The 18,669-nt window shown below is 38.7% G+C and overlaps 1 protein-coding gene and 1 non-coding gene across 2 annotated transcripts in view; one reads left to right on the top strand and one right to left on the bottom strand.

The window, feature by feature from the left end:
- Positions 1–906: 906 nt before the first annotated feature.
- The window catches only part of Sel1l2 (SEL1L2 adaptor subunit of SYVN1 ubiquitin ligase), a 130,146-nt gene continuing 112,383 nt past the window's right edge, over positions 907–18,669 (bottom strand). Inside the window, 5 exon segments of the mRNA XM_087188648.1 lie at positions 907–2,116; positions 2,697–2,825; positions 12,807–12,979; positions 17,322–17,396; positions 17,505–17,670. Coding sequence (XP_087044774.1) covers positions 1,994–2,116; positions 2,697–2,825; positions 12,807–12,979; positions 17,322–17,396; positions 17,505–17,670 — 666 coding nt within the window. The 3' untranslated portion in view covers positions 907–1,993.
- Positions 8,582–8,686, top strand: LOC147824640 (small nucleolar RNA U13). Its single transcript, XR_015442097.1, has one exon. It is a non-coding gene; the product is annotated as a small nucleolar RNA U13 (small nucleolar RNA).

Here is an 18,669-nt window from a genome sequence, read left to right as displayed (position 1 = left end):
CCCATTATCGGGAAAGCTGACCAATATACTTGATCTAACTCACATTCACTGTGGGCTTGTATACTGGAGAGGGAGAGAGAAGAGAGAGAGGGGAGGTGGTGAGGTGCAGGGAGGAGGGAGAGTAGGAGATGAAGAAAGGGATCCAGGCTTGCAGTGGCCCCATAGCTGCTGTAGAAATTCAAGTCTTCCTGTTTTCTTCTCATGAAGATGACCTTAGTTTGTTCAGAAGTCACTGTCCTGGTCTGATTTGCCTGATATCATGAAAACAGCTACTAAATATTGTTACTTTTCTTTTTGTTTCTATTAGGAGTGACTCTCTTTGGAGACTGTCCGTACATTTACTGTGGGTCAATGTGCTCTTTGCTAAATGATGTGGGGAACAGTACAAAATGGTATTTTGCCATAACAGGGAAATATCAGTGGTTACAGGTAAGAGGCCTTTCCTGCTTTCACCAGTTATCTCAAACTGCTCTTGTGGTAGAAACTGCCGCAGCGGCAGCACTGGATAAAAGGCCCAGAAATGGACAATTTAATGACAAAAACCTCTGAAACCACTCCTGCTTTCAAAGCCTAAAATTTCCTCCAAGGTCTTCCAGGTACTTTTGCTACATTTTACTGTTTCCCACATCATTTTATTATTTATTTTATTTTATATTTTTATTTTGAGTTTATTTCACTGTCGCCTATAGAAAGCTCATTCCTTTTTTTTTCTCAGTTTGTTTGTTTTTGGTACCGGGGATCGAACTCCAGTCCTTGCACTTGCAAGGCAGGCAGCAGAACCACTGAGCTAAATCCTCGCCCCCCACCCCCCCACATCATTTTAAAAATTAACTCTTCTTGTACTTAAGTTGGATTTTTAAGTAGGCAAACAGGATCTTTTCCTACCAAAGCACTCAGCATTTCAGCTGGAGAATTAACTTCAGGGCACAGAAGTCACACAGATTATCAGCCCAGCCATCCCACTATGCTAACTGATTTGACATGAGTTTTTAAAGGATATTCAAAGCTATCAATTATGGCATTCATTCCAGGTACCAAGCCTCCCTTTGCAGACATTATTTAATCTTCCTACCAGCTCTCTGATAGGTATTGTGCTTCCAGTTCTGCAGATCAAGAAATCGAGTTTGGAGAGGTCAAATAGCTAGAGAGCTGTGGAGCTGGGATCCAAGCCTGGCTCTTAACATAAGTCATGGACCTCTTGCATTCCCTTTGCCCATCAATCCCACCCCTAAGCCCCAGCCTCTGATTTGGCTGTCAGGGGAACCAGAGAATCTAAACTTGTCATCTTCTGTCCTAGGAGGCTGGTATCATCTCCCTCTCTCTGTGTGTTCCAAGGGGGATTCCCCAGTGAGTTCAGGCTTCCAGTGAAGGATGAGGAGGGGTTACAATACTTTACAGACCCCAAATGGCTTTTTTTAAGTACCTAAGAACTAAAAGAGCTTTGGTAGAAAGGTCATCCTTGGTGAGGATCCTGGGTCATTCCTATTCCTTCATTTCCAGGCATGGCATGTTGTTGGTCATTAAGGGTGCAGTGGGTCGAAGGATCTTTCCTACAAGATCTGTTTGTGCTAAGTCTCTTTGAAATTTTTGAATTTATGATCTTCTAAGGGGTCTGTATTCCTGCCTTCCCCAAATTTCCCCTTCTTCTCAGTTCAGTATGTCTGTAGGAGCCAAAAAACCCAGCTTGTTTTCTTGAAAGAAGAGGGCATTTTTGTGAGAAGCCACCTTTGTTAACTCAGGACAAGATCACCATGGTGAGAAGCTCTTAACAAAGTTTTAGGTGACCAGTCCCCAGCCTCTCCTATATGGCCCCATTAATTAAGGAAGAAGTGTGAAGTTGTTTTAAAAGGACAGGTCTCAATCTTTGCCTACTTTCCATTACAGGCCCAAGTGGAAAATCTGCAGCAAGCTCTTGATATGGCTGAGGAAATTCTTTATTCAATGAAGTTAGCTTGACATGAATCCATGAGCAGATTTTCTGGTGATCCATATCCTATCTATGGCGATTTTTAAGGAGAAAGATCAGCACGGCAATAATTAGGCCAATCACAAATAAATCCCAGTATGGACCAAGGGTGCTTTCCAATTTCATCCATTTCCATATTGTTGTAAACTGCTGGCAAGAGAGATTCAGTCAAAAACACCCCAGTTTCACACTTCACTTAGAACCATTATCTCCTCCCAAACCTACCACCACCACCACCCTGACATCCCCTTGCTTCCTTCAGTCTTAGAAGACACAATCTTTGCTGGCACAATTATAGCTTTCACAGGGGGCTTAACTACCACCTTTAGAATAACCTAAAAGATTTATAAAATTTAATTTCTACTTTTTTCAAATTATAGCTCTTTGTCATACCACTTGCCACCTGCCATCTGCTTACTAGTCTCAGATTTTGATGGCAAGAGCTATGTTTTTAACAAGTATATATAGCACATGTTACTTTGCTTAAGGCTTTGTACATAGTATGTGCTGAAAATATCTGCAGAATGAATTCATTGGGTGTACTACAAAGTGTCAACACGTACTCAATATAACAAGCAGAATTTCTCTGCCTGGTTAGTACTAAGGCTTTGAATTTCACTTGTCAAATTCAGTACACAAAAATATTTCCCTGGTGGATCTCATTACTTTGTCCCTAACAGTTACTCACTGGAGTCTTCAGAGATTCAGGACCTATTTGAGACAAACTTACATTTAAAAACAGGATATCTCTGAGCAAATGCATAGTTTCCAGTTTCATGAGGGCAAGGAATACAGGTACATTAGCATCTGGACTTGTTTGAGCAGCCATGTCATATAATCTCCTGGCCAAGTGAATGTCCTAGAAATAGAAGAACAGTCCATCCACTCTCATTAGACACAGGTCCTTAAGGGAGAAATAAACAGAAATATCATAATTTGTATTTGGTAGGTAGAATCACCCCACCACAAGGTGTCCATGACCTCATCCCTGGAGCCTGTGACTATGTCATGTAATATGCAAAGGTGGCTTTGCAAATATAATTAGGGTTATAGACCTTGAAATAGATTATTCTGGATTACCCATGTGAACTGGTATCATCATAAGAGCCTTAAACACAGGTCTGAAGTCAGATCAAAGTCAGAGAGATGTGGCAGAAAGAGAAATCAAGGAGATTCTAGGCATGGGAAGGACTCAACTTGCCATTGCTGGAAGGGACCCATGTGTAAAGAAAGAGAAAATATTCAAACACCTGCAAGGAAACAGGGACCACCACCCTACAACTTCAGTGACTTGAATTCACCCAACAACCTGAATGAGTTTGGAAGTGAATGTTCTTTAGAGCCTCCAGTAGAGAACAGAGCCTTGATTTTAGCTCACAAAACCCAGAGGACCCAGTCAAGCCACTTGTAATTTTAACCATGAGATACTGAAACCCTGAGATAATAAATGTGTATTGTTTTAAGCAACTGGATCTGTGATAACATGTTATGACAGCCAGAGAAAACACAATTTCCAAAAAGCTTTCTTGGATAACTATGGAGCAGCTCATATTGGAGAACACTAGATACTAAGGAGAACACTAGATACTAAGTCCTCTAAAACAAATACAGACATTATGGTTATCTTCAAAGTACTTATCATATTTGAAGTTATAAAATTTGTTTATTCATTAGTCTGCTTCCAGACTATTGAGGACAAGATATTGAGATGTCTATTTACCCTCAAATTTCCAGTGCGTATTAAGTGTCTACTACATAGTAGGACTTTGATAATGCTTATAGAATGAATGAGTAACTACTTTGGCTCTCAGGTTAGAATTTCATTCAAGTGACCATACTACTATATTTTCAGGGATTTTTTTCATTAAATTGTACCATGGAAGATACACTTTATTTATTTATTTTTATCTACATATGGCTTATTTTGTTTGGTTTATTCTTGCTTTGTTTCCTCAAACAATAACGGATAGGGTAAGGAGTATTATTTTCAAAGGCTGAAGTTTCCTGAGCATGTCCCAGAATTGTGTTTTGCTTGGGTGCCCATGGATTATTTTCAAAGAAAGGGAAGGAGAGATTTTTAAAATAAATTTCCCTCCAAGTATATATATCTTTGTCCTTTCTGCTCCATCACCTAAGCTTCAATAGTTGTGACTCCTCAGGGCCTTTGCTAACCCTGTTTCTTAGGTAGTGTCTTCTCTCAGCTGCGTTCTGCTTGTCAGTACTTAAATTTTTTCAAAGTTTTGAGATTCTTTGGGCAAGAAAAATGTTCTTGCTTAAAATATTTAAAATTCAGGAGATTGTTTGGAACAAATCTTCCTGGCAACAGATAAAATAGATGCTGTAGAAACTCTAATTTGTGTCTCTAATTCCAACATATTCAGTGGGTGTTGATATGATAGCACCCTGCCGATTATAATGGCCGTGTCAATCCCACATGGGAAAGGCATATTGACTAGAAGAGGTCATTCAGGGAAAAACAAATTTTATCAATCGCTCAGGCATTCATTCCTATATTAATTTATTTCTCAAGGCAAAACATTACCATTCAGTCACCTAGTTTATAATAAAAAGTAGCAAGAAGCATCATTAAAGTGGGGTGGAATGTGAAAAATATTTCTTTAAAATTCCCAAAGAAAAAAAATTCTGAATGTTTCTGGCTAATTGGGGAAACTCATATAAAACAAACCTTATAGCTAAGCTCCAGAAAAGATTCCTCATTCTTTGACCCTATTTAGTAAAAAATTCAAATCAGTCAAACAAAACATTTCTTCTTGGTAAATAGGAAATGCTCTTTTGAGGGTGGCCCAGGTTCAGTAAATGAGAAGTCCATTGTATAGCTAAACCACCTAGATATAATTTATCTGTGGTATATTTAAATTTATTTTGCTTTAAATTCAATGTTTTAGGAGGTTATGTAAACCAATTTGCAGACTTCTAAAATAACCTGTTTCTAACTAAAATGTCAGGTGTGCCACAGTACTGCTTAGTGTTCAGATGTTCAAAATAGCTTCTTAAATTCAAAGATGCATAATTCTCCAGCAATAAAGTAGGATGCAGGAGTTCTCCAGGCCCAATTCCTTGGATGTCATAAAAAATTCTTATACTAGGAGCAAACATGTGAATGGAAAGGTAATTATTTGAGTAATTTACTTTTTATTATGTCTTTTTTTTTTCTTTTTCTGTGCTGGTGACTGAACTTAGGGTCTTGCACATTTGAAGAAAGTGCCCTACCCCAACCTATCCCTCAACCCTATTTTCTTTCTGTGAATATACCATAAATGAATAAGCGGAAACTGAAGATGTAGAACTGAACAAATAGGAAAAAAGCTGTCCACAAACCCACTGGTACAAAGGAAATTAGTAATAAAACTTTATACACATTCTTTATGTATATATGCTGGATATACATAAGATACATATATTTAATTGGGAAAGTTTTTACTCAGCATAATATTTTGTTTTTTGCTTTCTAACTTGACAATACATTTTAGAAATATGTCATGTTCTAGGATGTCCTTCTAATGAATAATATTTTTAGTAATTGTATGGTATAATAATGACTAATACTCATTAAATACTGTGTACAAATATATCACCACTGTCTTTTAATCATCATGACAATTCCTTTTTTCCCCCTTCCCTTGCCCTCCCTTCAACCCCTCCATCCCTCCCTATTTATAAAGACTGTTTCCATTTTTTCATTTTCTCATATTAATTCCATTCCCTTCTTTCCATTCCCCTACGCCTTCCACTTCTCCTTCCCCTTTGCCCCTTTGCTTCCTATTTCACATTATCTATTATACCTTTTAGTCCTTATTTACACTTTCAGTTTCTCACACTAGAGAAACTATTCGGTATTTGCACATGTGTGTCCTATTTATTTCACATAAGGGTATCGCCTCAATGTCCATCCATTTAGCAATAAATGTCTCTAATTTCTCATTTTTGATGGCTGAGTAGTACTCCATTTTATAAAAAAAACACATTTTCTTTATCCAGTCTCCACTTGATGGGCATTTTGGCTGTTTCCAAGTTTTAGCTATTACAAACTATGCTGCTATGAACACGGGTGCACATATATCACTGTGGTATGATTCTTTTAATTGTTTGGGGAAGATACCCAGCAGGGGAATAGCTGGGTCAAATGGGACTTCCAGTCCTAGTTCTTTGAGGTATCTCCATACTGATTTCCACAGTGGTTGCACCAGTCTACACTCCCACCAGCAGTGGAGCAGGGTTCCTCTTTCGCCACAGCCCCACCAACATTTGTTATTGGTTGATTTCTTGATAGCAGCCATTCTTTCTGGGGTGAGGTGGAATCTCAGCATTGTTTTCATTTGCATATCTTGAATGACCAGTGATGTTGAACATTTTTTCATATGTTTATTTGCTATTTCTACTTCTTGTCTGAGAAATGTCTGTTCATTTCAGATGTTTGTTCTTGGAATGGGTCTTTAAATTTGGGAGGTCTGATTTTTTTTATGTCATCTCCACTCTCTCCTGTTTCTTCATTGAGCCCAATCAGTCTTATGTTATTCTTCTTTGCATCATCTAGCAGCTGCTGGATTGATTTCTCATGTTCCCTTATAATTTTGAAGCAATTTTTCTTTTCCTGGTCACTAACTGCAATCTTATCTTCTATATCTGAAATTCTGACCTCACATTGGCTCATTCTGCTGTGTAGACTTTCAATGGAGTGTTTTGTGTCCTGGAAATCTGTTTGCATCTGTTTTATGGATTCCATTTGTTTCTTATGTTGGGATTCCATCATGTTCCTGAGCTCCTCTCTAGATTTATTAATCATGTCTTGCACTAGGGGCACAATTTCTCCTGTTATCTGAGAAATTATTTCTGATTTCATTTTTTCCAGATCCCCTTTTGTTGCCAGTTCAGTGGGTCCAGGTGGTTGAGTATCAGAGTGTTCCCTGTCATTTCCCTTTGGGGTTGCTGTAGGTGATCTGGAAGTCTGGTTTTGAGACTTATGTACGTGTTTTCTCATTTTAACTGGGGCGGGGGGCTGTTAGCGCCTGCACGGATTTCCTCCTCTGACCTGGGTGAGGTGGGACGGGCTGGGAGCAGCGATAGGGATGGTGACCCAAAAGCCCTTTCCTGTGGGCTGGGAGCAGCGGGAGGGATGGTGACCAGGAAGCCCCTTCCTCTAGACCAGGAGCAGTGGGATGACGGCTCAGAAGCCCCTACCTCTGGGCCGGGAACAGCGGGACTCAGTACCTTGGTCTGGTGGTCTGGTGTCCTCTGCGTCTTTGTAGTCTGGAACCAGGTGGCTGCCTGTCTGCAGCGGGGTGATTCGGTGTCTTCCGCGCGACTCAGGACCTCGGCAGGGCGTGCACAGACCTTCCTGTGTGCAGCCAGGTCTGATTTTTTTAAGTTCTTTATAGATTCGAGATAGTAGAACTTTGTCTGAGGGATAGCTGGTGAAAATTTTTTCCCACATTGTGGGCTGTCTCTTCACACTGATGGTGGTTTCTCTGCTGTGCAGAAGTTTTTAGTAAGAAGAGATCCCACTTGTTGATTGTGCTAGTTCACGGGCAACTGAGGTTTTGTTCATAAAATCTTTTCCTCCACTAATGTCTTCAAGAGTTCTTCCTAAACTCTCTTCCAGCTGGTTTACTGTTTCTGTTTTAATATTTAGATCTTTAATCCATTTAGATTTTAGTTTAGTATATGGTGAGAGATATAGGTCTAGTTTTGGTCTTTGGCAAGTTGAAACCCAATTTTTCCAGCACAATTTATTAAAGAGGCTATCTTTCCTCCATTGAGGGTGTTTGGCTCCTTTGTCGAAGATGAGACAGCTGTGTGTGTCTGGAGTTGTTTCTGCATCTTCTAATCTGTTCCACTGGTCCTCAGGTCTGTTTCTTTGTCAGTACCATGCTGGTTTTATCATGGTAGCTCTGAGTTTCCTTTTTTTACAAAGAAAATCTAAAATAGTACTTAAGGTAATTATTCTGAATGGTATGAGGTGGACACAGATACAGACTCCTGCTTTTTAATTTTGTCTGAAGTTAATACCAATATCAGTACACAAAATTACCAATTTTACAATCTCTTTTGTCTTATTTACTTACAAACATGTAAGTAAAAAAAAAAGATTTATGTAAAAACAAAAACATTCATGTGCTATTGAGCCCCTTTTGGACCATACTCCTCTGGTTCTCTGTCTCACAGCTCTGAACAGATTAGGCCAACCCCATCTCCACATATTTGTTATACCATCAAGAGCCCCATAATAAAAGCCCTACTCAGCCCCCAGGGTTTACTCAATCCTCTTTCCTCTTTCCCCAAAGCTGCCCTACCCACCTTGGGTAACATAGTCTCTTCCTTCTGAATTTGCCCTGTATTCACTCTCTATCCTGCAACTTTCTACTGTCTGGTGGCCAAGTCTCCTCACCTCAAGGAGGACAAGGTCTGAGTCAATAGCTGGATTCATTTAAATATTTGGCAAATGAGTACTGCTCCAAGATTCTTGTCAGCCCAAGCAAAAGCATTAATCCCTATTGTGGAAAGTACATACTGGGGGCTTGGCTACACATACGTAGTATTTGGCCAAGAAAATCTTTTAAGAATCAGTAAACTTTACATCAAAATGTGAAGATTCAGATCTTTTCATGGTTCACTGGTGTGATGATTGGGTGGTTCATGCCATAGTGTAAAATGTAGCTCCATCCAACCTTGTTAGGATGTTGACACATTACTCATCTGACATGGGGAAAATTGTACATTCAGCTTTTCTTGGAAAATGGCAAGAGCTGATCACATAGGGCTGTCATCCATGTGGCAACAAGTGGCTAGAGCCGGTAGCTCTGCTGTCTTAATACAGGGCAGGTACACTCTAGTTTGTCTTGGTCTCTACCTCTCTCTCTATCACCCGGCCAACATTACTGGCGTGGCTCCTGGAGATACCTGCAAGTGAACAGGTATTCTGGGCCTTCAACTGTCGATGACTACCCCAATGAGCTTCTGGTTTTCCAGGAACTTTCTTAGAGAAGGAAAATAGTTTGTCCCAGCTATTCTAATTTCCTTATTATTTCCCCTCTTCCATCCCTTCTCTCATTTTCATTTTTCTTCCCTTCAATTTTTCTCAGTATCTAATGAGGCTAGGTAGAAGACAGGCTTACTAGACTTTGCCAAATCAATCACACTAGGTCTTTCTACTCTCAGAACAGAGTCCAAGACTCATAGAAGAAGGAAGGGGGTCCATCATTTTTGTGGTTTCTTTTGCTATGGATCTCCAATTTCATTGCACTATGGACTGATAATATACAGGGGATAACTTCAATTCCTTTGCACTTTCTTAAATATATTTTATGAGCTAGTATGTGGTGTATTTTGGAGATCAACCCATGTGTAGCTGAAAAGAATGTGTATTCTGATTTTGTGGGCTGGAACACTCTGTAAACATCTGTTAAGTTCATTTGTTCAAGAGTTTCATTGAGTTCTAGTATTTTGTTACTTTTTTTTGTCTAGTTGATCTATCTATTTGTGACAGTGGGATATTGAGGTCCCCTACTACTATTGTATTAGTGCATATATGATTTTTCATGTCCATTAGTATTTGTTTTATATAGTTTGGTGCACTAGCATTTGGTGCATAGATATTTATGATTGTCGTCTCTTCCTCTTGGATTGTTCCCTTTATAAAGATGTAGTGTCCTTCTTTGTCTCTCTTAATCAGTGTTGGTTTGAAATCCACTTGATTTGCAAAGAGGATAGCTACTCCTGCTTTTTTTCAGGTTCCTGTCACACGGAGTATTGTTTTCCACCCTTTAACTTTCAGTCTATGAATTTCTTTTTGAATTAAGTGTGTTTCTTATATGCAGCATATTGTTGGATTTTGCTTCTTGACCCATTCTGCCAGTCTGTTTCTTTTGATTGGTGAATTGAGACCATTAACATTGATGGTTATAACTGATATCATTGTTATGACTTTTTCTTTTTGTTGGATTCTCCCCCTTTGCATTTAACTTCTTGTCGTATCCAATGGATTCATTCTGCTGGGCTTTCTGGGTTTGTGATCCTCGTTTTCTTTTCCTAGGATATTGTGTAAAATTTTTTGGAGTGCTGGTTTGGTATTCATGAAGTTCCTAAGGTTCTCTTTGTCATGAAAGTATCTTATTTCTCCATCAATTTTGAAAGGTAGTTTTGCAGGGTACATCAATCTGGGTTGGAGGCCATTTTCCTTTAGTACTTGGAATACGTCACTCCAAGCTCTTCTTGCCTTGATGGTTTGTGTTGAGAAGTCTGCTGTGATTGTGATGGGCTTTCCTTTGTATGTGATTTGTTCCTTTTCTCTGACTGCTTATAGAATTTTGTTCTGTTGGGTTTCTGGAATCTTAACAATTATATTCCTATGTGTAGATTTTTTTGATCAAGGCTAGTTGGCATCCTATATGCCTCACTTATCTGTGTGTCCAGTCCTTTTCCTCTGCTTGGGAAGTTTTCTGCCATCACTTCTGTGAACAGTTTTTTTTATATCATCTGGACTCTCTCTTGTTTCTTCATTGACTCCTATCAGTCTTATGTTATTCTTCTTTGCATCATCTAGCAGCTGCTGGATTGATTTCTTGTGGTCCCTTAGAATTTTAAAGAAATTTTTCTTTTCCTGGTCACTAATTGTAATTGTATCTTCTATATCTGAAATTCTGTCCTCACATTGGCTCATTTTGCTGCATAGACTTTCAGTGGAGTTTTTAATCTCCTGGAAATCTGTTTGCATCTATTTTATGGATTCCATTTGTTTCCTATGTTGGGATTCCATCATGTTCCTCAGCTCCTCTATTTTTTCATCTGTGTCCTCTCTAGATTTATTAATCATGTCTTACACTATGGGCACAATATCTGCTGTTATGTGAGAAAATATTTCTGATTTCATTTTTTCCAGATCCTCTTTTGTTGCTAGTTCAGGGAGTCCAGGTGGTTGAGCATCAGAGTTTTCCATGTCATTTCCCTTTGGGGTTGCTGTAGGTGATCTGGAAGGCTGGTTTTTTCAACTTGTTTATGTGTCTTCTCATTTCGACTGGGGGGTTGGGTGGGGTGGTGGGTGGGAAAGATTTGTGTTAATGGCACCCTCACAGCTCACCTCCTCTATGCTGGGGGCAGTGTTACAGCAGCCCGGAAGCCTCCTCTGCACTCGGAATGGTGCTATGGTGGCCCAAAAGCCTCCTCCTCTGTACTGGGAGTGGTGGTATGGAGGCCCAAAAGCATTTTCTACACTGGGAGCAGCAGTATGGCAACCCAGAAGCTTCTTGTACCCTCTCAGAAGTGTAGTCTTTGAGTAGGCTGACACATCCCAGCAGTTATTTTATGTATTGACAATTACAAATTTGGTGGGCAAAGCTCTTTCTGCTACAGATTTAAAGGTAGAATGCTAGATAGGAGACTCCAAGTGGTGTTCACTACAAAACTAGGCGAGGAGAAATTCAGACTTGAAACAGGTTACAGATAGAAGGGATTGCCAGGAAGAATGCACAACAGGTTTTCTTCATGGTTAAAATTTTGAAATAATTTTGAAACAAATATAAATCAAAGAAGAGTTACATAACATTTTGTGAACCAAATGCCTATAATTCTAAACTACTTTGGGGTCCTCTCTTAATTCCTCTCCAGGTTTTATTTTGTGTTCCTAGAACAATGATGTAGTCAGTCATGGTTCTCAGTTTAGGTCAAGCAGCTCATTGAGCTGACATAATTCTTAGTGAAGCTATTCAAACATTCACCTGTATCTCTTAGTCCTAAGTTCTAACTTTCTTTCTTAAAGACAGTTGAAAACATCAGTGATCCATATTTTTACATTGATTTATCAGGAGTTGAATTACACCTCAGTTTCTACTCCAGTGGTCTTAAATGCAGAGTTTATAAAACATGATTTCACCAACCTTCTTTGCTTTTTAAGAGTGATGATATTATGCTCATTTTTCTCACTGGTTTGTACTGAGATTGCTAAGTGCTTTGCTAAAGAAATGCTTAATTATGTGATGACAAGGGCTAGTAAAGCCTATTCTCCTGACCTCTTTGCTCTTGTTGGAATAGCCTTTGGGATTTTAATTATCAGGATATTTATTTTAAGAACTAGAATTTCCTTGTTAATTTGAGTATGAGATGGCAAGATTAATAAAGTTTGCCACTGCGCACTTGGTGATTATTTTTCTAATTGGTAAACAAAAGAAATTAGTAAAGACAAAGAACAATGGTCCCTCATTAGCTTAATCTGACATGCTCATTTCCAGATCTCTCAGATCTCTGAAGAGCAACCCTGTTTTTTTTTGTTTTTGTTTTTGTTTTTTGGTAGATACTTTCTGTAGGAAAAAATAAACTTCAACCCGGGGAGACTGATCAAAGTGAACTACCCATTATTTAACAGAAACCCTAGCAGAATATAATAAAAAGTGGCCAGAGGGAAACTTCAAAGTTTTTTGAAATGGAAGCCTTGACAGCTGCTATTTGATATTGTGAATAAAATGTCTAGTAGAGAGGTCTGTAGTGACACCAAGCAGGAAATCCAGAGCCTCTGACAGGACAGTGTCCTCTCCTGCACTGTTAGCCCAGTGTCCCTTGAAGATGTCTCTTCCTTCCCTTGGGGGCTCAGGGAAAAATGGCCTACTGTGATGAGAATGTGGCTGTCAGGGAAATGAGTCCTTTTAGAATCACATAGTGAGAGAGCTAACTTGAATTTAACATGGACTGTCGTTGTTTGTGTCCTTTCTATAAATGATACTTCTTTCAAGTTATTATATTTTGCATGGGGAATGATTAATTCTTAAAAAACATTTATAAATTTTCCCTTCCCACACAGCCATCATTACTAGTTTTGAACCAATGCAGTTACCTTTGCAATACCTAACCCATGTTCATACATATAGGCCAGATTGAACATGGCTTGTGCGTTGTGATATTTTTCGGCTGCAATGCTGTAGTGTGTGGCTGCTGTTTGATAGTCTTTCTTAGTCCCATAGCCATAGTAATAGTAATCTCCAATTTTTACTCTAGCAAATACATTTCCTGGTAGAAATATTAGGAAGAAAAGAAAAATCACAAGTCCAGTGATTCCATGTGTAATTTCCAGTAAATTGACCAAATAATCCTTAAATATATACACATATATAAATCACATACAAATTACATGGTGTAAAATATATACAATTCTCACTCAGAATATTAGAATCAGGATTAGATATACTTTACAGAATAATGACAATCAATGCTAGTTGTCTTCATTGTACAATAACATTTACAGTATAATATAAATGTTCTTAAAGAATGAATAATTTTACCCTTTAAATTCATTATTTGAAGGTAAGTAAACTCTTGAAGGTAAGTAAAAGGATGGGAAGCTGAATCCCACCCTTTCATTCTCAGATTTCCTTCCTTCTTTGTTTTTTCTTCCTTCCTTCCTTCCTTCCTTTTTTCTTCTTTCTTTCTTTTTTCTGTGCTGGGACAGAACCCAGGCACTCATACACACTAGGCAAATGCTGTGCAACTGAACTACAGCCCTTCAGACTTTATTCTTGAAGCTCTACTCTCCTGCACCATGACTTTGTCTCTCTGTTCCAGATTAGCCTCATCAGTCATTCACATAGGCTCTGGTATTGTCTACGAACAAAAACAAGCCCTCTTTTTATCCCATGGTGTCTCCTTCTAGCTACTACCCAATTTCTGTGTTCTCCTGTACATTCAGCATTTTCGAAAGTATGCTTTACACTCACTGTCTCTAGAGCTTCCCCTCCCAGGTACTCATCAATGCACTTTAATCTGGGTGTGGCCTTTCCCCCATGAAAATGCTATTTTAAGGTAGTTGATTAGTTTTGGGCAAACAAGTCTACTGGTCACATCTTTGTCCTCATTTTACAAAACCTCCAGGCAGCACAGGTGTTTCTGGACCCATCTGCTCAAGCATTTTCCTTTCTTGCCATGTACAGCATGAGCTTCTCTTGATTTCCCTTTCCCTCACAGACCTCTCCTTTTTGAACTCTTTTTGCCTGACTCCTTCTCTGCTCAATTTTTAATATTGGTTTGCCAAGGGCTTATTCCTAACTCATTTTTTCCTCTTTCTCTTCTCTCCCGTCCCACTCTCCTTTATCTCAGTACCTGTAGGTGACCTTATCTAGTCCTGTGACTTTCTCTATATAAACTATTGTTTAATTTATATCTATAGTCATATCTTGCCCAGTCTTTCATAATTGCTTTCTTGATTGCTTAGATCTCAAGCTTAAAATGTCCAATTGAGATTTTCTAACACCTTATACTCCCTCCTCCAAATAAAGTCATTAGTTTCTTTCTTATCTTAGTAATAGCACCACCACTGTTTAGACTATAAGTCTAGGGAAATTATTTGTAGTTTTTCTTTTTCTCTCACCTCAATCACCCAATTCATCAGCAAATCCCTGTTGATTCTACCTCTAAAGCACAACTCTCTCTTGACATCTCCTCCTTCATCTAGGTTCAAGTCTAGGTTACTACAATAGCCTTCAAAATATTCTTCTACCCTGATTTTGATTTCATTCTCCACACAATAGCCAGGATAATCTTTGTAAAATTTGAAATAAAATGATGTTATTTCCCTGTTTAACCCCCGCATGGCTTCACATTGCACATGGAATAATATCCAGCTCTTTATCTGACCTATGAGTCCTGCCTAACCACCTCCTCTGCCTCCCTGACTAAGTTCATTGCATCACTTTCTCTGCTCTAGATCTCTGGCCTTCTTAATACTCCTTTAACACACCAAACTATTCCTGCCTCTGGATCCCTGCATTCATATCCCTCAAGACCCTCTGGCTGGTATATTTGGAACTCCTCTAATTCTTCCTGTGGCTGTTTTCTCATCATTCTTTTCTCAGAGGCACAAATGCCACTTCTCCACTAGAGGCTCTCGCGGACTACCTTGTTTGTTCCATCCCCTGTTCGCCATCATTTCTAGTTATCTATCTTCTTGCCATGTTTTATTTCTTTCACAGCACACATCACTGTTATTTTCCTTATTTACTAGTTTATTTTCTCTCTGCCTTATGAAGGGATTGACTCCATGCGGGCAAGAACAATAAAGCTCTTACTTCCTAATATTGTCCCAGAACCTAGAATGGTACTTAATAAATACTTATGGATGAATGGATAGGCACAGTGGGAAACTTTTTAAGAAAATTCTTTCCCCAGAGGTTAATTTCAAATAGTCCTTTGTAATAAACATGGATATGTCAAGGATAAAAACATGACTTTTTAAGATATGTGACATCAGTCTTTTGAAGGCCACTTAGGGATGGAGTCCTAAGGGGCTCCATCTTTCTATTCACTTAAAAATTTGATCAAAAAGATGAAGGCAGAGTCATCTGGGACATTCATGTCAGCTGTGGCCAACACTTGATGTAGTCTAGGCTTACTTAGAAAAAAGGGAAGTAGTCTGTTGGTATGGGCTGATGTATATCATTAAGTGATATAGGACTCCTTCCAAAATTCTTTCCAAATTTGCCCTAGTGCGGTGTCTAAATCCTTTGGAACAGAATCTTTTTCTTAATAAAGTTCCTTTAATCTTTTAGAATCTCCTATAAAAACAGATATCTTTAAGAGATGTAATACCAAAAATCACATAGTTTTCTCTGAATAGAGCTAATAGCATGAAATTCTTAAGCTGCAATGATATTAGTTATCAGGGTTTGGTTCAAAATGCATAGGTAACTGAGAACAAAAGCCTTAGAGGAATGGTACCCAGGAGAGGGGCTTGGAGAGGCCTGGAGAGACCCATGGAGCCCAATCCATCTACAACTTTGTCCCAAAGCTACCTTCCTGTCTGGGCCAGAACTACAGTGAACCACAGGACACTTCTGAACTCATTCAAGTGTTACAAGCTATAGGCAGGATCCCTAAAGTCTCTGAGAATGGAAGGCAGTGAACAAGATGGATTCAGAGCATTCACCCCAATGAGAAGAACTGACAGGGAACATGCGGAGTTCTGACAGACTCCTGGGGGATCACTTGACATTAGAGCAATTCCTACTGCAATTTCACATTTATAGGGTGGTGCCTGAGTTCTGACAGCTCGCACCTTTTTCACATGAAGCAACTGCTAGAAGAAGCATGACTAGTGACTAATTGGAAAATTTCATTATTAAATTTCCTAACCCCAAGTGAGCCACTCAGCACCGTGTCTTTGCGGACACTTATCCCTGACCTTCTTGTGACATATAATTATTTTTAGCAGCTGACATTTTCATATTGGGTGATTCTGTTTAATATTAATATCCTCTTGTTTTCAATGTTTCTTTTCCTTGGTTCAATTTCCACGCCATTTCTTGGCTTTTAATAAACCTGTATTTGTTGCAACTGAGCTGATTTGCCATGGCTGAGAGATTGCTGGAGTTGTTTTCCCACTCCAAATAAGGTCTTTATTGCATTTTAGAAAACACTGACTTTTTAAAGGAAATTTCTCACTAAAATTGCATTGATGGCTTACTGCTGTGCTCCCAGCTTAGCCAGATCTGAAAAGGCACTACTGTGACTTTTTTCCTCTGCCTCATATTAACATCAGCTGAGAATCATTTTTTATCCTATTCACTTCCTGTAAAAGAAATGATTCAGTCTTACCATGAGATGATTTTAAGAAACTTAATTGGAAGCAAAATTGCTCTCTTATTGCAAGAGTTCCTCACATATCTAAATGCCAATTCTGACAGCTTCACAGTATCTCTTTGCTTTTAATAATGTAATTTTAGGGGAAAAAATGGAGGAGTCCTAGTGACACAAATGCCACCCGCCAATGCTGTTCTCAGCAGTGGTACTTGACATTCTTTAGAACATGTGAAACCAATAAGCAGTAGGGCTATGCGATCTCTAGGTAAGAGGAGAAGATCTTCCCATTTATCTCTGCTTGTTTTGCTTTTAACATGCTAATAGTTATAGCAAAGATCTGGAATTTTTAGTAGTCATCTATGTGATATTTTGGTAGGAAAATCAAATGAGTCTTAGATGTATAATTATTTTTGCCTATAAACTTAGAGACACATAGTTCACATATCTGATTTGTTCAGGACATAACTCAGCAAATGAATGACTGAAGCCAGACCAAGAAACTTGGTTTCTTGCATAAAATTATCATGTTTCAAACAACCATTCTAGTGCAATGGAGACAGAGCTGTAGAAAAATTCCTAGGGTTTGCTAAAGCAGGGGACTTTGATAATAACAAAGAAAATATTCCTGGAAATGACCTCTGATAACCGTGTAGTTTGAAGTGCTACCTACTTGATATCTTGTAGCTTTCTGCTTAAGCACCCAAGAACACAGCTCAACAAATCAGATGAATAAAAGTGGACAGATGCTAGATAAGCACTTATTTTTATCTAGGTTTTATACCTTGAACAGCAGCTCGATTCCATAAGAGTAGTGCCATTGGATACATCTTCTCTTTTTGAAGAATTTTAGCCCTTTCTTAAAAAAAAGGAAACATCTATTAAGAAAGCTTAAAATTCCTCTGTAGTAAAGTTATATATGCATATACATGCTTGGGGAATTTCAGAGAATTTTAACTTATCTTACTAGATTCCAAAATGAACACTGAATTGCTTTGAGCTACTTCATACCCCATTTCTGCAAGCAGTGCATACTGAACAAGAGATGAATCTATATCACCATCCTTATAGGCAAAGTAAGCTGTCAGGAATTTCTCAGCCCAGTGGCCTAGTTCACAGACACCTTTATAAAGCTGTATATGGGAAGAGAAATCAAGTAGACTAGTTAGTCAATATACTTCATTCCAGACAGTTGATCAATGAAGTTAGCCTTCAGCTCTTGCTGACTGGTCAGGCAAGAATTTGAGGTTTAACATATTGCTTTTGCTAATTATTTAGAATGAAGAGTTAATATTTTTTATAGGCACAAAGATTACAAGTGTATTTTTTTGTCCTGAGTCGAACTTCTTCAAGCTTATTTTAAATTTGTATAAAGAACTGTCCTGGCTTGGAGGCTATTTGGCAGGACAAGAATGTATCATCGACTTGGGAGGTTTTTTTTAAGGGCCTTTTTGGACACTGCTGGTTTGCGTGGGCAAGTTACAAGGCCACAGCTGATGTGGAAAGGAGAGAAGGAAGGGAAGCCAGTGCCTGAGGTTATAGGTGACACAACTGCAAGGGAGGTGTGCAAAGATCCATGGGGACAAATGTCAACTTAGCTAAATAGCCTTTATGTAACCAAAAGAGGTTAGCCATACATAATTCATTAGGAAATTGGCAAAGGAACAAATCTAAAGATAGATTATTAGCTGGCAGCTTTTGAAATGAATTTCAGAGGGACAAGATTGCAACATGGAGATATTTATATTGGTACAGCAGACATATTTAATAAATCAATGCAGGGCATTAAGGTCCTAAAAGCATTCTTTTGTAAAGTACATTACTGGCTCAAGTTGAAAGAATCTACTCTCTCAATTGTCATTCAAATCATCTGAAGCCTTCAGTTCTTGCTTTCTGGAAGAAGTGGGTTTCATTTTCTAGGCTAAGTCAAGCCTTTAGGTTCCCAAGTAGTAAGTCCCACTAGAAGTGCGAAATTGCCGGGGTGATTTGATTGACAGCAGAACCAGAGCTTCTTAACTGAATTATGAAGTAAGCTCTGAAAGTGAAGAAAAACCAGATTTGAAAGAGGATGGATCATTTCACTATCTCCTTTCCCCAATGCAAGTTACATCACTGTTTCTTCTCTCTGGCAG

The sequence above is a fragment of the Heterocephalus glaber genome, unplaced genomic scaffold (genome assembly GCF_053883595.1).
Source record: "Heterocephalus glaber isolate CG9 unplaced genomic scaffold, H.glaber_assembly_v1.0 deba00001532, whole genome shotgun sequence".
NCBI lineage: Eukaryota > Metazoa > Chordata > Mammalia > Rodentia > Bathyergidae > Heterocephalus > Heterocephalus glaber.
This window is presented reverse-complemented; position numbering and strand designations above follow the sequence as displayed.